The sequence below is a fragment of the Patagioenas fasciata genome, chromosome 8 (assembly GCF_037038585.1).
Source record: "Patagioenas fasciata isolate bPatFas1 chromosome 8, bPatFas1.hap1, whole genome shotgun sequence".
NCBI lineage: Eukaryota > Metazoa > Chordata > Aves > Columbiformes > Columbidae > Patagioenas > Patagioenas fasciata.
The window spans coordinates 21,568,718-21,589,716 of record NC_092527.1 but is presented as its reverse complement, the minus strand read 5'-3'; the positions used below and the strand labels follow the sequence as shown (position 1 = coordinate 21,589,716).

General features: G+C 44.9%; 1 protein-coding gene across 1 annotated transcript in view; it reads right to left on the bottom strand.

The window, feature by feature from the left end:
- Window positions 1-2,862: 2,862 nt before the first annotated feature.
- LOC136104411 (uncharacterized) overlaps window positions 2,863-20,999 on the bottom strand; it is a 31,463-nt gene continuing 13,326 nt past the window's right edge. Inside the window, exons 3-9 of the mRNA XM_065843359.2 lie at window positions 16,046-16,207; window positions 13,338-13,524; window positions 12,171-12,325; window positions 11,036-11,062; window positions 9,418-9,536; window positions 5,511-5,630; window positions 2,863-5,015 (exon numbers count right to left, since the gene is read on the bottom strand). Coding sequence (XP_065699431.1) covers window positions 5,534-5,630; window positions 9,418-9,536; window positions 11,036-11,062; window positions 12,171-12,325; window positions 13,338-13,524; window positions 16,046-16,207 — 747 coding nt within the window. The 3' untranslated portion in view covers window positions 2,863-5,015; window positions 5,511-5,533. The remainder of the gene's footprint in view (window positions 5,016-5,510; window positions 5,631-9,417; window positions 9,537-11,035; window positions 11,063-12,170; window positions 12,326-13,337; window positions 13,525-16,045; window positions 16,208-20,999) is intronic.

The following is a 20,999-nucleotide window of genomic DNA, read 5'->3' as shown; positions in this document are numbered from 1 at the left end:
TCTTAATGTTTTCACTTTTCTAGCTGAACTGATTTTCCTTGCTACTTCCAGGGTAACTGGTGTTCTTATTTTTGCCTTCTTTTAAAATCTCCTGAGAAGAAAAGATAAGACTCCTCCAAGTCATATGGTGTGAGGGTGAAGGAGATCAGAGTCTGGAAAAATCATCAGCTGGAGATGGGTCAAACAGCCATCTCCTTTAGGGAGTGCCTCTGGTAACTAAATGGCCTTGGTACAGGTAGACCTCTGTCTGGGAAAGCAGAGTTTCAACTCGTAATGTGCCTTATGATGAGTCTTTAGCAGCTGTCTATAGTGTTAATTAACTGGGTAATTAGAGGAGTAATACAGACCACACCTTTTCAGTATGCCAAGCAGGGTACTCTGGCACTTCTCTTAACTGTGTGTGCCAGCCAAGATCTAAACACCTTCCTGACTGCTGCTGGAGACTTCCCATGCCTTGGTACAGCAGACAAATATCCGCCTGGAGACCTTAGATGCCTGGGTGGAGGCTGAAGGGCTGAGGAGAGTCTCTGCCCAGTTGTTCTCTTCTGCCATCCACAGGGTTGCTGAGCAGTCCCAAAGTGTCAGGGAGCTCTGGGCATATGTAGTCTCTGGGGATCAGGTGCATTCCTCTGCAGGGACTCTCCATTTTGGTGGAGAGCTGGATCTTGCTGTGATGGACCTGCTGCTTAGAGAGGTGAGCAAAGAAATGAATTTAATTCCCTTATCCACTCAGTTGGAAGTCGTCTGTGCTTAAGGCTTGCTCTTTGGTCCCTAGCAGGAGGGGAAGGGCACAAGCAGTGGATGTGAGTGGTCTGTGGGAAGTGCTGGCACGTGGTGAAAGGTAGGCAACATAGAATTGCTTAAATTGGAAGAGACCTTCAAGATCATAGAGTCCAACTGTTACCTAGCACTGACAAGTCCACAGTTAAACCATGTCCTAAAGCACTGTATCTACACATATTTTTAGATACCTCTGGGAGTGGTGACTCTACCACTTCTCTTGGCAGCCTATTCCAATGCTGCACAATCCTCTCTGAAGTTTTTCCTATTATCCAATCTAAATATCCCCTGCTGTGACTTGAGGCAATTTCCTCTTGTCCTATTGCATGTTACTTGAGAGACTGGCAGCCACTTCACTACAACCCCCTTTCAGGTAGTTGTAGAGAGGGATAAGGTCTCTCCTCAGCCTCACTTTCTCCAGGGTAAATGACTTGACATCCCTCAGCTGCTTCTTGTAAGACTTGTGCTCCAGACCCGTTACCAGCTTTGCTGCCCTTCTCTGAACTTGCTCCAGCACCTCAATGTCTTTCTTGTAGTGGGGGGCCAAAACTGAACACAGTGTTCAAGGTGGAGGCTCACCAGCATTGAGTACAGGGGGATGATCACTTCTCTAGTCCTGCTGGCCACACTATTACTGATACAAGCCAGGATGCTGTTGGCTTTTCTGGCCACCTGAGCACACTGCTGACTCATTCAGCCAGCTGTCAACTAACATCCCCAGGTCCTTTTTAGCCAAAAAGCTTTCCATTTGCTCTTCTCTGAGCCTGTAGCATTGCGTGGGGTTGCTGTGATTCAGGTGCAGGACCTGGGACTTGGCCTTGTTGAACCTCATACAATTGGCCTCATCCCGTGGCTCCACAGAGGGATCTGGACTGGTTGGATCATTCTTACCCTTAAGCAGATCAATGGTCCCACCCAACTTGGTGCTGTCTGCAAACTTACTGAGGGTGCACTCAATTCCCTCATCCAGATCATGGATAAAGAGATTAAATGGAACTGGCCCCAACTCCAAGCCCTGGGGAAACACCACTTGTGACTGACTGACTGCCAACTGGATTTAACTCCATTCACAACTCTTTGGGCCTGGCCATTCAGCCAGTCTTTTACTCAGCAAAGAATATGCTAATCTAAGCCTCAAGCAGCCAGTTTCTTCAGAAGGATGTTGTAGGAAACAGTGTTAAAGGCTTTACTGAAGTCCAGGTGACATCCATAGTCTTTCCCTTACACACATGGAGGTTTCTTCCCCTGGTGCATTGTCCCTCTCTTTCTAGCCTGTTCTCCACCAGTGGGGTGTTAGGGGCTGTCATTGCTGCTTTGTTCTATAATTTTTTCTCCTGCGAAAGTGTACTCTTCCCTTTCTACCTTCACAGCTGGAATTTTTGCTTTCCTTTTTCAGGGCCTCTACTTTCTTTGGTTGGGTCTCATTGACTTTTCTCTTCTACTCAAGTAACTGCACAAAACTTCTTGTGTCAGCACCCTCTTTAGTCTCACTCCATACAGCCTGGCGATATGGCTGAAGTGAAGGTGGTGTGGGTTGGTGGAGATGTTGTCTTAGGCTTCTGCAGGTGAAGGAAAGCTGCTCTGTTATGGAGAGTACTGTGGGCTGTGAATGAAGGAGAAGCTTGGGAAAAGCATCCCCAAGGCCAGCCAGTACCTGTCAGGTGAGGCTGTTGCGTGGAGCTGCTAAGGAATGCAGATTTTCAGAAATAAATCACAATGCTGAGCATTAGTGTGCTTTGTCCCCAGTGCCTTCACCTTTGGAAGTGGCATTTGCTGCCCTGCCATGTCTGGCCATTCTGTGGCTTTGGCAGCAAAGCCCAGGAACAGCACCTAACACAGAGCTGCTCAAAACGAACATCTATGGTCAGTGATAGCTGGACTTTCCAAAGGCCCTCCTCACCCTCTGGATCTTTGAGAACAGCACCAGCCTCAGAAGAACAAACTTGCTGCTTTGCCAGAGCTAAAGAAGTCATTTAAAAGCTTGGAGGTTAAGATTTTCTTTATTGCTCACCTGAAACCTTAAGTGTGTGGTAGCTGTTATACTGCAACCCAGGTGTTCATTAATGAAATATCTGAAAACAATTATCATAATAATGAAGCTTTTTATTAAATTTCTTATTCTTGTTTTACAATGCATCCTGAAGTGGAGAACTATACAATATGTTACATGTTATAAATATATTTATTTTTGAAAAGTCATTAATATATTTCATGTAATGCTGTAATAAAAAAAGAGAGTGCTAGTTCATTTTAGTTAAAAAACAAAACACAACTATCATGTGAATGGAGGTGGTGGTGGGGAATACCAGTTCGTGATGCTACGTCTTAAAATGCTTTAAGTTCAGTTTGCGCTGGTTCACATTCCTTACAGTTTCTGTAAAGCTGAAGGGATAATGGAGGGTGTAACTTAATGCAGGATTTTGATCCCTGTATTTATGAGATATGCAGACTATTCACAGAATAATCAAGACATAAATCTTTCTAGCTTCAGGTGAAGCTAGCAAGATATACAGTGAATAACCAAGTCCTGCAGCAGCAGCTACAACTGAAATATTAAACACAGCACCTACTTTAGGGTGCTAACTTTGAGTCAGCACAGACTGTCTTTTTTATTTTTTAATTGTGGGGTTTAATTTTTTTTTTTTGTTGTTGTTTTTTGGATGCTGGTAACAGCCGTTTCGAGTACTCTGAAAACCAAGCCTGGGCTGCTGCCTTCACTCACCGCTGTGAACTAGGGCTGCCCTGGGAGACTGTGGCTGGGGTGCTTTGGATCTCAGAAGAGATCCTGCCCTGGTGTTGAGGACTCCAAAGGCTCCAGCTGAGCAAGGGGGAAGCATCTGTTACTGAAAGGCTAAGCCTGCTGAAGTTGATCCATTCCTGACAGCTCAAGTCTTGGTTCCCAGGCAAGTTTGGGTTGGGAAGGGATTTTTAAACAATGATTGCTTGACTTGCAATTATATTGTAATTTAGGGGGTAGAATAATGTTTTTTCAAGAGGCAAAGTTGGTTTATTTAGGTCTTTACTCCATGTGTGTTAATTATTGTGCTAGTACCAATACGAGCTGGTGTGCAGAGACCACTGCAATGATGTGACCTGCAGAAGCACTAGCTGCCTGTCCCTTCAGACTGAAATCAGTGGACATGTGGCAATAAGGCAGCCACCAAACATGGCCATAGTGTTACAGAGTTGTTAATGTGGCCCAAAAGAGCAGCGGCTTGTAGAGGCTGTGTGTATTTGAATAACTCTGCCTTGCAGCTCTGCTCTCCCTGTTGCCTTTTCCCAGCAGAGGGAGCAAAAGCTGAGCTGTACAGCAGCGTGACTTCCCCACCTACAGCCTCAGGCTACCACCTGCACAGCCGGAGGACTTAACTTCTCCATTAAAATTAGAAATTCAAGCCTGGTTTCCCTCCGCAGAAGACTGATAGCACAAGAGCTGGGCTGCCTGGTGAAACTGACGCGTTGCGTTGGATGCACCCCCCAGTCTCTGATTCCTGCAGTGCCCCTGGCTCTGCTCTCTGCAATGAGCCTGTGCGATGTCAACTGCTGCAGAGGGTAGCACTGGAGTCCAGGAGCCTCTGCAGAAGGACAGACCCCCAGGACTGGAAGCTAGGGGTGGATTCAGGAACGGCCTTCTAGAAAGTCTTGGCTTTACAGACTTGGTTTTCCAGTTGGATTCCAGTAAAATGGCACAGCTGGCCAGATGCTGCTCTGGAGGGAGGAGCTCTGTTGGGGACAAGCAGAAGCTGCAACTCAACCCCCCCAGAAGGAAGATGCTGTCCTTCCAACAGCCACTTCTGCACCAGGCAAGGAGTCCCTGGTACTCTTCTAGATGCTGCTGTCTCCCATAAAGCTTAAGTTTATTTCAGCTGGAGAAGGTCCCCAGAAAGCAATGATAATTTAAAACTTCAGTGTTTCAGGTAATTCTGTTCCTTACCCAGAGAGGAAGAAGAATTTCCAAATCTTACTTTAAAAGTTTTCATTGGTTATGTTGCCAAGATGCTAACAGCAATTTTCATCTGTGGCCTGACTTTTCTAAATATACTTCAAATTCAGGAATGAAGCCATACATAGCTGAGCATGCATCTGTCCACAGACCCTTCTCAACTTCCTCCTTCCTTCTTTCCTTTCCAACACTCAAATTGGAGTTTCTCTGTTGACAACTGTAGGATGTCAGTTGCAGAAAGTAACCCCGAGGTTCTTGGTTTTGTGTCCGTTGGTGTTCCCTCTTTGCCTTTCTGAAACAGAAACATGCAGTGAATGTGAGAGATTATAAAGAGGTTTTTTGCATTTAACCTGTCGGCTGAGTTGGGAAGGTGGAAGACTAAGCTAAGCCTGGTTCTCTTTTAATCTTGATTATGAGCAGATTGTCTCTTTCCCAAGACATCTGGTTGGCTTATTATTTTGGGAGTCTTTTGACTGACTGTAGATAAATGATTTGTTGCTGTACTTCTTGTAAAAAGGCTGGATGATGTAGCCTACATGACTACAGATGCCTTCAAATTGTGGTGTTTAAAAAAAAAAAAAAAGAAGAAGAGGGACTATTAAAATGAAGGTATATGGGCCAGCTGACATAAATACATAGAATTTGAACTTCAAAAATCTGGCCTGTTCCTGTCTGCACATTGGACCATGTCTGGGTAAAGGAACAGGACTGTCTCATTTCTGTGCTGAGAAGAGGCAATAAAAAACCCCAGCCCACAAAGAAACACATGCTGATTTACTTATTTTACCTTGTTCCATTTGACTCAGGTTATCAGAAAGGCCATATGTTTTCATTCTTTGTATTTTGCCCCAGAACAATCATGGAGTTCCTCTCGGTTTTCCTCAGCTCTGAAGACATAATATCTGGCCTTAACAAATGGAAAAATACAATTAAAGTTGACAGCGGTCAGAATGCATGGTTGTGTTTTGAGCATTAATGTGCTGTGCATATGTACCCAATATCTAAGCTGCATCCAAAGCAGCTTCCCCCTCTCCACTTTGAAATTTCAAAGCACAAGCTGTCTGAATATTTGTGGCAGTATGCAAAAAAAATAGAGGGCTACCAAATGCTTAACTTGGCATGGAGTCACAATGTAATGGATGGATAGAAACAGCATTTTGAGTGCAGCCAGTATTTTCTGCCTAGCTGCAAGCAAGGGGGAGAGACTGGCAGGTGAATGTCAAATGGAAGTTAAAAATTCTGGCCTGAAGTACTAAGTAGGAAATGAGACATTCTGAAGAACAACATTAAGCTAGCTGATGGTGTGTCTCCAGCATATTTTTTTTGTTAGTTATTTATAATATACAGTTGAAATAAGTGTAATGCATCCTGTTTGGTTGTAATGGCTTAGTCATGTCAGGCCTCCAGGATTTATGAAAGACAAACCTTTTGGAACACTTGTTAAAAATATCTGCTGTTTAAGGCAGAAAAGCTGTATTTTGGGGGTTGGGAGGGTTGTTAATGCAATATTTCAAAGCTAGTTACAGAAAATGAATAGTTAATAGCCATCTTGGATTTGAAAAAACAAAACAAACCTCAAAGCCCTGAGTGATGTAGTACAGACTTAGTACAGACTTTTTTTTTTTTTTTTTGCCAGCTACTACTTTGTTTTCTTTTTGCTGGCTACTGCTTTGTTTGCTTTTTAATCTAATGTTGTGTGTTTTTTGTTTTGTTGATCTCTTAAGTCTTTTACAATGAAATAGTCAGACTTCTGCCTTGATGTTGTTCTTTAATTCTTTGGCTGCTTCTCAAACCTGAGTGCAACATCAGATTGTAATTGTTTAACAAGGGCGAGTATTTGACTGTATGATGCTCCACTGTCTTTTGAGAATAGTTTGCTGTCGCTAAAACCAGTCCCAGGGGAAAGGAAAAAAGTTCTTGACTTGGGGGTCATTTGAACTGGAAGTAAATTTCTTGCTCTTTGTGGAAGGATCATTCTGCAATGATTTGGGGAAGAAGTCTACTTTTCCTGCCACAGGTCAGATCCAGGTCCATGTGCTACTTAAGTTTATAACACCATGATCAAGTAATTAATGAGCTGGTTCTGGCCCTTTGCACAAAATAGGCCTTGCTTTGCAGGAGTAAACAGACTAGCAGGAAAAAGAAAATGAAATTAAAACCTGAGCCTGTTTAGAACGATGTATGACAAACCACCAAGTCTTGTGCCAGTGTGTTTACCTTGGCAGGCCTCCCTCTCTCCTGCTGGAAGAACCAAATTCTCTTTACTATGAGAATTCTTTTGTGGATGTTAAAAAAAGAAAACAAGACAGAAAAGAAAAACAAAACAACTGCCTTGGAGCAGTTCAGTCATCATACTTAGACTGGGAGCATGAAAGGGGATTTGCTTTGACCTAGTTACAAAAACAAAAACAAAGAGACTTTCTCTGATTGCCCAAATGATTCAAGTGGGACTGGGTGTCAAAAGCAACAAACCTCTGCTGCCTTCAGAGCCATATGTTAATGCAGGGCACCAGGTTCCAACCTGTTCCAGTTCAAAACTTGGGAGATGCCTCTGAGCCCAAGGAAGCCCAGGTAAGCAAAAGCCAGCCAATTTCATATGCCTGTGTGTACAAACAGGAGCAGGAGCCAGGACAAACATGTGTCATAAGCTATAAAAAAGACAGTGGTTTTAAATGCTGAGAGTATTGGGGCTTCAATGTTTGTTTGCAAAGAGCTGCAAAGAAGCGAGCCATTCTTGCTTTACCATTGTGGTACTGTTCTAGAAAGGGTCTGGCTTTCTGTCCAGCAGCATTTGCAAAGCTCTCATTGGTCCACTAAGCCTAACTTTTTATTTTAAAGGAGCCTGAGGGCAACTACCTATCCAAAAGGTGCCCAGCTTTTGCAGGCACCAGTGAAAAGCCTATTGCAAATGCATTGCTGTTGCAGGGTGTGGGGTAAAAAGAGCAGGGCAAATACAGATTGGGCTGGGGAATAAGAGCTACAAAGCAGGAGAAGAGGAAATGGAGGGAGATAAGGGGCAGAAGCAGAGACAAGGGTTTTATGTAGATATATGTGAGAAAGTTAGTGGAAGAAAAGAGAAGGCCATACATCATCTGCAGAAAGCAGCCTGGAAAAATCAGCATACGAGATCTCTGGGGCTGCCCAGTTACAGCCAGGTAAAAAAATCATCCATTTGGCATCTCCTTGTACAGCGTTTGCATGACAGTGGTAGTTGTCCAATATACATGTGAAAGTAGCACAAGCTGTTTCTGTTATGAGCTATTGGGCTGGCCCTTCATTGAAAGTACATCCATTTAGCTGGCTGAGGACTCAGCATGCGGTTCTCACACAGGGAGCAGTGGGCGCCCCCTCAGTGCTGCAGAGACAGGGCCAAGCCGGGGGTTACAGAGACAGGACTTTCCTGAAGCCCAAATAAAGTCCTGATTCTATTCAGGTTTAGAGGGAAGGTTCACAAGAGTTTGTATTTTTCCCCCAGCTGGTTCACCATCTATTTTAGATGGAACTGTTTGATCTCTTTCTGCTTTGTGTTTCTTTCAGTATCCCAAACAATAGGAGGAAGCTCGCCTGTTACATGTGCTTGGGCCCCAACCAAGTTTTTCCCAGCTGGAAAAATCACTCCATGAACTACAGAGGGTGTTTTGTTGGTGGTATTTGGTTTTCTTTTTTTTTTTTTCTTCCCAGCTGTAATTACAAGATTCCTGGTTCCCTTATGCATTTCATAAGGTAGATACAGACTGTCTAAGGGGAACAATGGGACATTCTTGAGTGCTTAAACAACTGCTGTTTCCCCACCATCACCCCCTCTAAAGCCTGAGGAGGGCTTAAGCACATTTGAGCTGTTCCGCTCAAGGTTACTGAAGATCTCAGCTGAAAAAACACAGGGAGGTGTCCAGCTCCATGTAATACCCTGCTTTGGTGAGTAACATACCCAGGCTCTTCCTGTTACCTGATTATATACACAAACACCCCAAATTCACCAGACCAGCTGGGAGGACTTGGCAAGCGCACAGGGAATATCTGCACAAGGGGCAGCTGGCAGCACTGTCATCACCTCGGGTAGACAAGCATCACACAGTGTAGCTCAGAGAGGCCAGGCTGTAACTAGCCTGCTAGACAAAGTCGCCCAAGGGACCAGCACAGATCTCTTAATAGAAATGAGACACCATGCTTGACTCAAATGTTCATCCACAGCAACAAGGAGGACCCACCCAAGAGCACATGCTCAGCGAACTGCATCTCCCCTTCCTCTGACAGGGAACCTTCCAGCTGATCCCAACTGTCCCATCCTTTCACACATCAGATGCAATATGGGTTATCATTGCACTGGATGAAAGGTGTGAAGGTGGATGGAGAAGAGCATTAACCTTGACTGTAATGCTTAGGAGGTAGCAGAAACACAAATAATTAGGCTACAGAATGGTTCTGACTGATTGTGAACATCCCCTTGCCCTGTTTGGGGGGAGCACCTTCTTTTTGGGACCCTAATGTTTCCATTATTCTCACGCAGGTAACATTATCCACTTGGCATCCTGGAGCCTGGACACTAAGGATGCAAATGGCTGTGCTGGTCAGGACCACCATACACAATGAAGAAAAGGTAAGGAGGGTTCTTCTCTCGCCATCAACAACCAGAGCTAAATCTCTCACCACCTCCTCCCGACACTAAGTGAAAATCTACCACAGCTCTGCCTTACCTGTACAACTGTGGGCAAGACCTCTTCAGAGCAGCAGAGGACAGCCCCAGCTTGTTCTGGTTTCTCAGCCGTGTCTTTCTCATAAGATCTTTCATTCTCCCCCAAGCATGGCTCTCACCCTAGGGAACAAAACCAAATCACAACTTCAAGGACAAAGGCTAGCTGCTGGCAGACCTCATCTGGCCAACATACGATTCTTGGGTGGTGGGAAGAGGGGAGCTGCTTTTTATTTTGGACTGATAGGAGTTAGGTCCCACAAAAGAATTTTTAACACCCTCCAATGAAGACTGGTGGCCATCCCGTACCTGTATAGGACACAATGAGATGCGAAGATCAACTATCATAAATGCCATCCTCTTTGTATTTTGTTTGGTAACATTTCTGTGTCTAGGACCCTGCTGTTCTTTCTGACTTAAGGTTTCAGAGAGTGAGGGCACTTTGCTGAGTAGCTGCCTAAAGGCACGTTTCACCTCATTGTTATACTGTGCTAAAGGAAAAGATCACAGTTTGGTTTCCTACCTACTTGTATGCAAGGGTGGGGCTTGGAGGCTTTATAACATGACCCAAAAAAGCAGCTTGACTCCCCTTTCCTTTCTATCAGGACAGGTGCATTCGTATCAGCCGTTTTCAAGGTGGTGACTTTTGTAGACCATCAATTAGAAGAGATCAGGTCTTTGTTTTCCTGTCACGTCTACAAGCCACAGCTATTGGGCACTTACATTTGAAATGCTAATAGAGATTATCAGGAGGTCAGGGAGTCTCATGTGGCCCCTCCTAATGTTTGCTCTCTCAGGGCTGAGCTCATCTGAACTCATGAACTGAAAAGGAGGCGCAATGCATTAAAAAATGTAATGTGTTTTGCTAAATTGTTTTAAAGTTCATAAAGTAATGGCTGCAAATCCTTGGAAACAGACGAAAAAAAAAAGATCATGCCCCAGGAGTAGCATAATGGGGAGAAAGGATTCCAGTTTCAGTGAAGTTCTCAGACCATTGTCACGTTCGGGGCATTGTTCTGTACTGTCCCGAGGTGCCTTCCCACTGAGCCACCAGCAGAGCAGTTGCTCCATGAGCTGTGGCCACCTTGGGAGCAGAACCTGGTGCCTGCCCAGCCGCATGCAGCAGCCTCCTCTTAGGGCTCCGCTAGATTTTCAGTTCAAAACTTCAAATCAGGTCATGCATGGGCTCAGCTGAAAACTGCAAGGCTGGTTTCTGTGCAATTGAGTTAATTGCCCCTAAATGAGACTATTCACTCATGGAAATATCAAACCTTTGTGTTTACTACTAGGATTAATGTCTGCTGTGGAAGGGTTTTGGAAGCCTCAGCGGTTAGTCCCTCATTGTGCTGGTGTTGTCCCAGAAATGCAAACAAGCACTCTTAATATCCCAGAAAGCCTGAGCAGCTGCCTGTTCCTGAAGGCTGTTGTCTGCTGTGGGGGTGGGAGATCAACGGTCCAAATGCAGTAAGTCATAACACCTGTGTGTCTGTTACTTTGACAGTAAACTTTGGGAATCAGTGGACCTCTTTTGGTCACGTATAATGCCATGCACTACAGGGGCTTGGTCCATGACAATGGCAGGTACAAGTTAAAAAAAGATATTCTGCAAAAGCAGTACATACCGAGATGTTCTTGCTGACATCCAAGCCCTAAAAAAAGAGGCAAATAAAATGATAAATAATGAGACAATGAGACCATTTTACAGTGCTGGGAACAATCTGGGCTCTGTTCTCAGCTCCACCCTGTAGTCCACACATGGCCTTGGTCAAGTCCTTTATCTCTTTACAATTCTACTCCTCACGCGTGTGATAATCTTTACTCCTCCACCTCTCACATCTTATTTGTATTTAGACTGCCAGTTCATGTGTATAGCACCTACTAGCCCAGGGACTAACATGGCAGGATTCCCATACAGTATCTGCACTATAGAAGGCAATGGGACATTCCATGCTCAGGGTGCACAATGCAATACTAAGTGACAATAATAAGGTGTGGTGCAACAAGAGGTTCAGTTCTAAGAGTGTGGATCTTGATCCTGGGGTCCTGTGAATTCGTCAGAGCTTCCCATGTGCTTAAAATAATGCTCATACTTCAGAACTTTGCTAGCCACAAGCCAGAGCATGGAGTGTCTTTCAAAACTGAGCCTTAATTGGGTTTCTGAAGTTCATTGAAATGTGTGCAACTGATTTGCAACTTTGGGGTGGAAATTTCATGAGAAGGTCTTTCCCGTGAGAGACCTACTCCTTCTTTCCTGTCAGGCTGGGAATACTCTGATTAGAGCCTCTGCCTGGGCTTTTCAGCACTCCTGATCTCCACCGGAACCTGAAAGTGCTGAGGCAGCCACAAACAATGGGAAAGAAAGGGAGAGGAAAAGCATTCCTCTTGGCTTCCTTGGATTTCAGCAACATGGTTTTTCTGGAACACGCTTTGAGGACTGGAGCTAATTCCACTGATATGCTGCCAGTCTGGTAATAAGTGTGGCCAGCTAAGGACTGACTCACACTAAATTTTATTTATCTAGTAATGAAGATGTGGCTGGTTTAATCTTGGTAGTAGCAGTACTGAAGATGCTTATGACAGTGTTCACACGTTGAGTTATCCGGAGATCGCACCTTGGCCCACACTGCCCAGCCCTGTTTGGTAGCAGACAGGGTTGGCTTGTTCTCCTGGCACCCCACCCTGCTCTGCCTGAGCAGAACTTCTCCCTGCTTCTCCCACAGGTTCCACTTGGATTCTGGCTCCAAGCCTGTCACTCACCTTTCTTACTCCAGAGTCCTTTAACAGAAAAGCCTGTCCCTCAGCCATACTACCAGCTTCTCTGAACTCATTCTCCTTGTTGTTCCAATTGTTTGACGACTTCCTGAGCCCCACCATGGGCTGGCTGTTTCCTGCATCCAAGTATCTCTCTCTTCCTGCAATGAAACACAAGGACTTGCTCGCATTTCTCAGCAGCGTCCTGCTAGCACTGCCTCTGGGCAGTACCGCCAGCAAGCTGCAACTCCAGATGGGCTGAGAAACCCTAAGGACTTAATGGTGAGATGAGACCCTGTGTATTTTCGTGCCATAATTCAGTGGAAAGAGGGTAAATGATCCAATGAAGTGTCTGAACACAGCAGACTTTCTAATGTCTTCCTCATGGTCTTATTTTCCTTCCAGATCTCCTCTGAAACTGCCAGGAAAGAACATTTCTGAGGCTCAGCACTAGAGATCCCAAAGGTTGTTTAAACTCTAACTCGATCCTGCCAGGAGGTGTGTTGATGTTCTGTATTTCACCAGGTATTAGAGACAGGCTGAAGGCCAAGGTTTGAAATAAACTAATCAGCCTCACTCAGTGGGCTGGTTCACATCTAACAATGGATTCAGAATTTTCAGCTGGCTTTATCATCAGTAGGCTGAGCCCAGCCTTTCTCAGCCTTCTGGAAAAGTTGGTCTCTGGATCCAAGCTTTGCAGCTGGGGCTTATTTCCACTTGGTCTATAGATTAAGTCATCTTCCAGGAATGTGTTCTGTGCCTGCTTGAGAGGGTAAGAGACTAACAGGCATAAGGCTTTCCACCTTAGATCAAATCTTACCTTGACTGGGGGCATTTTAAAATCACATGAAGGGGCTCCACTAATGGACTCATTGAGGCATGCCAAGTTTCCAGAAGAGAGACCCATTTTATAACACTTTTGTCCTAATCTTTGTAACCACAGCTGCAGATCAAAAAGTCTTGCTTCACGCATGTGAAGAAGCAAGTGTTAAAATCCTTGGTGTAGACAAAAGATTTTAAAACACATCTCTTAACTTTCCAGCTAAGGTGCAGTTCCACTAATACATTGCTCTGTTTCCATTTGTCTTTCCTATGGCAAAGGAAGTTGCTGGTCAGCTTATTTCACCAACTTGTGACAAGCAGGAGGGCAGGTTAGAGGTATTTTGAACTCACCATTGCAGCTGCTCAGCTTTTCAGCATTTGCTCCTATTTCTGGGATGATCGAAAGGTCAGAAGGGTTTCCAGTCTGAACCAAGAGGCTGTGAGGTCTGCTCTTCCCAGCAAGAAATGTCTTCATGTCTTGGTGTGAGCTGAGGAAGATGCTGGCAGCTCCACAGGAGCAGTGCTGCAGAAGGTACTCCTACAGCAGACAAGAAAAAAGTTTGCAGACTCTTGGCTGCAATGGCCCAAGATACCTGGGCGGTGTGATGGTACAGACCAATTGTAGTCATTCTAGCCACTCATGCCCAGAGTTGTCCTGAGACCTATTAAAACCCAGACAAATTATTTAATAGTCTAAAAGGTTTAGAAGCCTGGAGTCAGTAATGTAGACTTTTCATGGGTTCATTGGTGGTCAACTGAAATTGCCCAATACTCAGCATTTTTTAGGTTTGTTTCCCAGACAGATTGATTGCAAGTTTCTAAACATGGAGCTGCTTAGTTAAGGCATTTGTGTAAATAAATAGATCTGTTAAAACAGCAACTCGCATTTTAAGATAATGTTATTTGTTCTGGAAAGTGCACAGACAATAGTATCTTGTATTTTCATTGATGGGATGCAGTAGTTCACTTACATGTTACCAGTCAGATTCACTGTATTTGATACTTCTGCTATAGCTGGTGTGGCGGGAAGGGGAGAACTACCTTGCACAATCATGTTGCACTAGAGTTTAGTAGGGCAGGAAGAAAGGAGATCTTTATCCAGCTCAAGTGAAAAGGGAACCAAATTGTTCATTGGTGTTGGAATCGGGACAGGCCAAATGGCAGTTTAGCACCTCTGAAGACCCCCAAGCAATTGACAGTTTTAACGTAACATGTCATCTGGGTATGCTGCCACAGAAGCGTGGCATTTTGCAGTACCTGTACCTTAAATGGTGCTTTGAAAAAATGATGAAATATGCTGCCTTTGGCCCAGGGCATTAAATATTTCCCTGTAAAGCAAAGGCTGTGGAGCAGCCATGTTCCCTTTGTGCCCCAAGACTGAAATGTCATCAGTCTCTGTGGTGATGTCTGCACAGCTCTCAAGAACAGCATCAGAAACACTGACCATCTGCCATCCTCATGACCAGCTGTTAATACTACACTAACCCAATCTCTGCTCTGGGGGTTTGTGTCTTCCGCAGCTATGTCTAGGGCATGGAAACCTTTCCATGCCCATAGTCTGCAGGAAGCATGAATGTGATTTGTCAAGTAGCCTTAGGACACTCTCCAAAAGACCATGTGGAGAGCAACTTCCATGTCTTGTGGCAAATTGGGGTAGTGGTGTTCCTCTTCTACACAGAGGGCTGTGACTCTGAAGAGGGGGGAAAAAAAGGAGAGCCGCTCAGGTATAGGAGATGCCAGCACCACAGAGATACCTGAGGGTGATCACCCAGTTTTGTAGAGCATATTGTAGGTGCTGAACATTATATCTGGAGGTCCAATTACCCGCTGAATGGTATTGGACTAATGTGTCTGAGAAGGCCCTTCTGAGAAATCTTGGAAAATACCAAAAAGATCCAAGTTTCAAATACTTAAATGAAAGCATGGTGCCTTTCATTTCAGCAGGAGCTGGGGAGGAAGGGGCACATGCAGCAGATGAGGATTTGACCCTGAATTCGCAGCTTGGAAGAGTTACTTTGAGCAATGACTCACAGTTGTAAAGCTTCAGGAAATGTGTTAACAATTCCCAGGCTCTATGTAGGAGGCTGCATTCCTCTGAGCATGAGAGATGGGTACATGGAAATGATGGGCTATGCTGTTCTGCAACCTGACTCATAACTTGGCTTTCGCTCTGAGATGGAGTCAGTCACCTACTGCAGATCCAGTCCCAGCAGGTGGGAGAGCAGCACTGGGGGAGGAATGGCACTGTCGGGAGAATAAAAGACTCGCCGCAGCATGGCTGGAAAGAAATAGCTGAGTGTGACAAACCCCTTCTATTCCTTTGAGGAGTGATAAAATAAATAGAAAGAGAAGGGAAGAGAAAAACTGGAAGCCTTGTGTGATGGACAAAGAATCAGAGGTGGGGGTAGAGCTGAACAAAATATACAGGGGCTAGAAAAATGCTGTTTAGGAGAACGCTGAATTTCAGTCAAATTCCCCAGCTAGCTCTGGCTGATTAAAAAAAATGATAAATGAGAACACTGAGACTTTTTTTGTTAGAGATTTGGCAGCTCAGAAGTATGGGAAGGGAAATAGAGCACAGAGCTGAGTAGTAGTACTACTGCTTCTCTTTCCCATTGTGTCTGTTTTGCGGGAAATTCTAGGACTTTGACAGTTGAAAAGAGCTTTTAATTCAAAACACAATTCCTAAGGAGGTTCATGGAAATGTTTTGTTTTGATAGCATTGACATGGGGAGATGTGTTTTCAGGTAGTTTTCTTTTGTAAAGAAGTAAAAGGTACTGACTTGGAGTTGGCCATTGCATGAGGTGAGAGGGACACTCTTCAGCTCAACAGAAGTAAGCACATCTGGGAAACAATACTGAACAAGAACAGAAATGCAAGCCCACCCTAAGGGAAGCTGAGCCCACTGTAGTGGGTGAGGGCTTCATAAAGACCAGAGCACCCAGCCCATGTGGATGCGGGGTCAAGTAAAGTAGTGTTTTCCCTCATACAGACTTGGAACATTCCATCTGGGCCCTGAGTATATAATTTAATAGAGGATACTATGGTGTCTGCTTACCTCTTTTATCTGGCTCATCTTTTGCTCTTTCTGCAAGCTGCACATTTGCTTTTGGAGACGTAGGTTGTGCTCCTGCAGCTGCCCAATCTTCTCAATCAGTTGGCAAATGTGTTCCAGGTATCCCAGACCAGATCCCAGGGCTTTGCTGTTACCTTGGTTCACCTGCAATGACAATGCATCTTGGACCAAAGAGTAACAGCAGAGCAATCCTCACTAGCAGTTGGAAACCCAGCACACTCCTTAGAGTCATGTGGGCCACAGTAAAGACACTTGGGCTTCCTCTTGCAAGAGGCTTTGGTTATAGACAGACTTGAGCTATAGTGTTGCTTGCTTACAGCAAGGTGCACCATCAGAGAGACTCTTCTGACTGATCACAGGCTGACACAGAGGAAAACCTTGTGACAGCCTGTTTCTATCCACCTCCCAGGCTAATTTTTGTCTTTTATTGGCCACAGGACCCTTACAAACAAATATAGTTCTACTGCGTGGTGTAGATGCCAGGGTTAGTATGGCTTGCTTAGCCCATAGCCCTTAGTCCAAGTCACACTGAGGCTGAGCTTGGCTCCTACCCAAAGGCAGATATCTGTAAGTTGCAGTGATTCGCTGCTTTGTGACCAACCTGGGGGTACATTTTGTCTGCCTTTGGCAATCCGCAACCATTACAGCACAGGTGAACTCACCCTCGCCGCTGCCGGGTGAGTGAGAGGGACATGTGCCTGAACCAAGCTGCCAAAGTGAAAGAACATCTTTGCACTGCTCTTTAGCAGATCCCAGCTTATATCCCTGCTACTTTCTCAGTCAATAGGAGATGCCTGAAGAAAGCCCATGGGATAAAGCTTGCTGCCTGGCTATGGCAGGATCACAGAATCACAGAATGTTAGGGATTGGAAGGGACCTCAAAAGATCATCTAGTCCAATCCCACTGCTGGAGCAGGAACACCTAGATGAGGCTACAAAGATGTTCTGTACCACTGATCTTTCCACACCCAGGACCTGCAGAGCCTCACTGCTGCTCAGCAAAGGGCAGTGCCAGAGACAGACAGTAACCCCATGGCAGAGGAAGAGCAACGGTGCGTCTCAGCCTCCTGCTCCACACCTTGCTGTTTCTGGCTCCAGGACTTCCCCGTGCACACAAGTGTCCTCTCCTGTGCCGTGAGTGGGCTCTGCCGAACGTGCTGCGAACAAATCTACACACTTCCACCTTGGCGCTGCCTGCTGATGTGCGTGTGATAGCGGTAAGTAAAATAAGCCTCAATCTTTACAAAAGCAGCGCTCTAAGTTTATCTTACTTCAAAAAATAAGTTCCCTCTACAAAAGCAGGAAGCTTACTCTGTCTCCTTTCCCACAACAATCTACATTTTTGGGGAAATGCCAGCCTTGGGACTCTTCCTGTCTTTTCATTATGTCAGAAAGCTCATGGTGTGTTCAAAAATAATCAACATTAGGATTTACTTCTTTTTAAACAAATGATGATACAATGTTATTTATAAACAGGTATTATTATGTCCAGATGCTTTTGTCTCTGAGGTTGGGACAGAGGTCACATGAAAACACATGAAAAACTGTGATGACTCTAAGCCAACCAGTCACCCACATTCATCATTTTTACTTTCCTCTCAGGCAGAGCCTGCAGAAGAGGTGGCAAGATAAAGGTTACTCAGCCATGAAACTGAGTCTTTAGCATGTCTGTTTAGTGAGAAGGGGCGCAGCCCCAGGACCCACAGGGAGAATGAAGCCTATGTGGTGTCTGCTGGGAAGAGCCTGATTCAAAAGCACTGTAACTAATGTATTTGAAAGCAGTTAGGGATTTGGGGGTGCCTGGCTTCAGAAGCATAATTTTCAGAAAGTACTTGAGTATCAACTTCTGAAAATCTGATGGTTTTGAGCTGTCCCAAAATCAGTTGTCATTTTTTTTTACGCTGTCACAAAATGGGTAGTCAGAAGCTCCTCGTTATCCTTGAAAATGTAGGATTTCTGCTACTCTGTACCCTCTCTTTGCATGTGTAACAACTTCCTTTTCTGACAGTTTGCTGTTGCAGTGGCTGATGTCCTGTCATTGACCTAAGGAGACAGTGAGCCAAATCCATCGTGTTATTGCTGTAGAAACACAAGGGAATACTACAAGGGACAGAGGAGCTCTTGGAAAAGTGAAGTAAAGCTTTTGGCTTGTAACCTCAAGACTGGGGAGAAAGCATGTGACCTCTTTCAGTTAAAGACCCTCTTTTTGTTCCATGTTTGTCCCATGCTTAATATTTCAAGGTCCTGCTTTGTGTTCATGGCTGCTACGTTTATAGGGCAAAATGGGCAGAGGGGGAGAAAGTGGCCCTAATTTCCAGTGGTCTGTGTCTGGGGCTGAAGGCACTTGAAAGCAAAAGTGTGTTTGGGGCAGACATGGAGAAAATCTGGGTTTTAGCAAAAGTTAGAGAGAAATTCCAACTCCTGACAATGAATACAGATCCCCAGAAAATGAGAGGGAAAAAGTATAGAGCAGTTATGTCTTGTGGAAAGGTGGATTTACCCCTGTGGAGAACCTAAATCAGATTGAAGGTTGGAGTCAATATGCTGGAGGCCCCTGTTTCACAACCATCCTTCAGAGCCTGCTCAGAGCAGGAAGTTTAGATTATTTAATAGGAAATTAATTTGCATTTTATTGAAGGGATCCCAGCAAGCACATATGAGCAAAAGGCAAATCAGGCAGAGCCTGCCCACCCCTTCAGGGCCAGCCACCTCTGTGGTCAGCATGCAGGGGTAAGAGCTTTTAAGGGGAATGCTTCACCTTGCCTGCCCTGCCACAAGGCCGTATTAGCATCAGGTTTGCTCAGATATGACAGGCGTTCAATACATAAAATTTGTGTAATTTAGCTGGTTGGCCCCAAAATGATTGCTCAAAGAGGGCCTCTCTAGAGACACTTCCAGGACTTCGTTTTCCATAGACTGGAAATACCTAAAAAGCCCTCACTATCTTCTGGTTGTGCCAACTGTGGCATAAAACCTGGTCTGTCACATTCTGGTCTAAATATTTTCCTCTCAGCACCTGTGAAAGAGTTTTATGCCAGCAGTGGAGTGTGAGCAACCACAGGAAAACTGCAAACATTTTCCAGGATAGGTCTCTTCTAGTCTCTGTCCTCCCAGTTGAAGCTTCCGAAAACACTCACCCAACAGGACTGAAATTTTTCCCGTTCCCCACATGGGGATAAACAGGTGCCAGATTTTGCCTTCAGGTACGTCAGACTGAACCAGACCCTCAGATGGAAGAAAAGGAATCCAAGGCTCTCAGCTATACTATGCTGAGTTACTCCCATTACAAATTTAACTCTGCAGAGTTAAGGTGCACTACACTGCCTTTACACCAGTGTAACTAAAAAGAAATCTCTGCTCTTTTGAGTGTTCACTTGATGAAGTTTTGGGGACAGGTTTTCAGTATATGTAGCCCTACTCGGCTGCCAATAAACCATTGCAGTTGTGCTTGCCTACAGATTTATTTGGAAGCACAAAAAACACAGGATCAACACCTGCACTGGGAACTTTGCCTTATCTAGAGCACTCCAGTCAATATTTTGACTGGTGTAAAATCACCTTTTTCCTCTGAAGCCACAAGAGTCACAGAGCTGGGAGCTTTTCTTCAATCATGCTCAATGGAAAACTATCCTGTGCTGGACCTGCAAGCAGGAGCTGAGGCTGGCAGGCAGGACCAGCTTGCAGGCGAAGTTCTTCATTCAGATGGGAGCTTGCTGATGTTTCTTGCAGTGACTTAAGTTTCTGCACTTCCTGCGATGCTCTTCACTTTCTCTTGTGGCTAGTTTTGGGTTGTACCATGCTCTGTTCTCCCGTAAATCTCTCCCCACCTGCTCCTGCCACGTGAGTGTGGCCAGTCCAGAGGCAGGACGGTCACTGCGCTGACAGCCAAGGAACAGAATTACCAGCCTCCCATCACAGGCTTGGGGCAACTGATTAGTGACGCCATGGGCTGAGTGGGAAACATTTGTCACTGGAAGCTGACAGCACCAAAAGGCTGATGAATAACAGGAAAGAGATGGATCGTGTGGTCTATTTCTGAGAGCTCCACCCGGCTGTCCAGGAGGGGCTGCGCTTGCTGATAGCTTCTGATTTCCTCCGAGCAGCACGCATAGGCTGACCAGCACAGGTTGCTCTATCCTTCCCCTAAACTGTACCATGCTCTGAAGAGCAGTATTTTGACCACTTTGGCCCAGGATAATTAGCAGTGTGTGAATAATGTGTTTTGGGTTTTTTTATTTAATGACAAAAATGCTCCCACCCTCTCTCTTCTTCTAAGTGTATGGGCTGACGTTAAATGTAAACTTTTTGGAGTGTGAGGAAGTGTTTGCAAAGCAAAAGCATCAAAAGCTATGTATCTTCAAACTGACCCCAAACATTTAATCTGGCTTGAAAGGAAATGCTTTTATTTAGGCTTCAAAGTTCTTTCATTTGTTGTTTGACAGCTTCCACTTCTTTCATCTTTCTTAATGTAGGCAAATTTCAAAATAACGACAGTTCAACACAGAAGATCAGAAAGCTTTAAGAAATGCCAGACTGAAATGATCTGATGTATATTTTCAGCTGAAGCTATTCATCAAATGAATCCAAACAGTCAAAACATTTGGTCATTTCCAGTCTCTTTTTTAGCATTTTCCTCCCTATTCTCTTGGAAGTAGCCTCAGCAGTGAGGGAGGCCACAAGGGCATCAAGGAACATCCTCATCCAGCAAGGAATGCTTGCTCGACTGCGGTGTGCCAGCAAGCACAGCGCCATTGGCGTTGCCACAGCCAGATGGGCTGGGAAATCTCCGCTGCTTTCCTGTTACTTCAAAGTTAAATTTCCAAACCAGCAACAGAACTGAGGAAGTAGCTGTCACCTATAATTAAATAATTCTCTCATCTGGCATCAAATAGAGATGCAAGAGTGCTTATTCTGGCTTACATCAACATGAATTTAA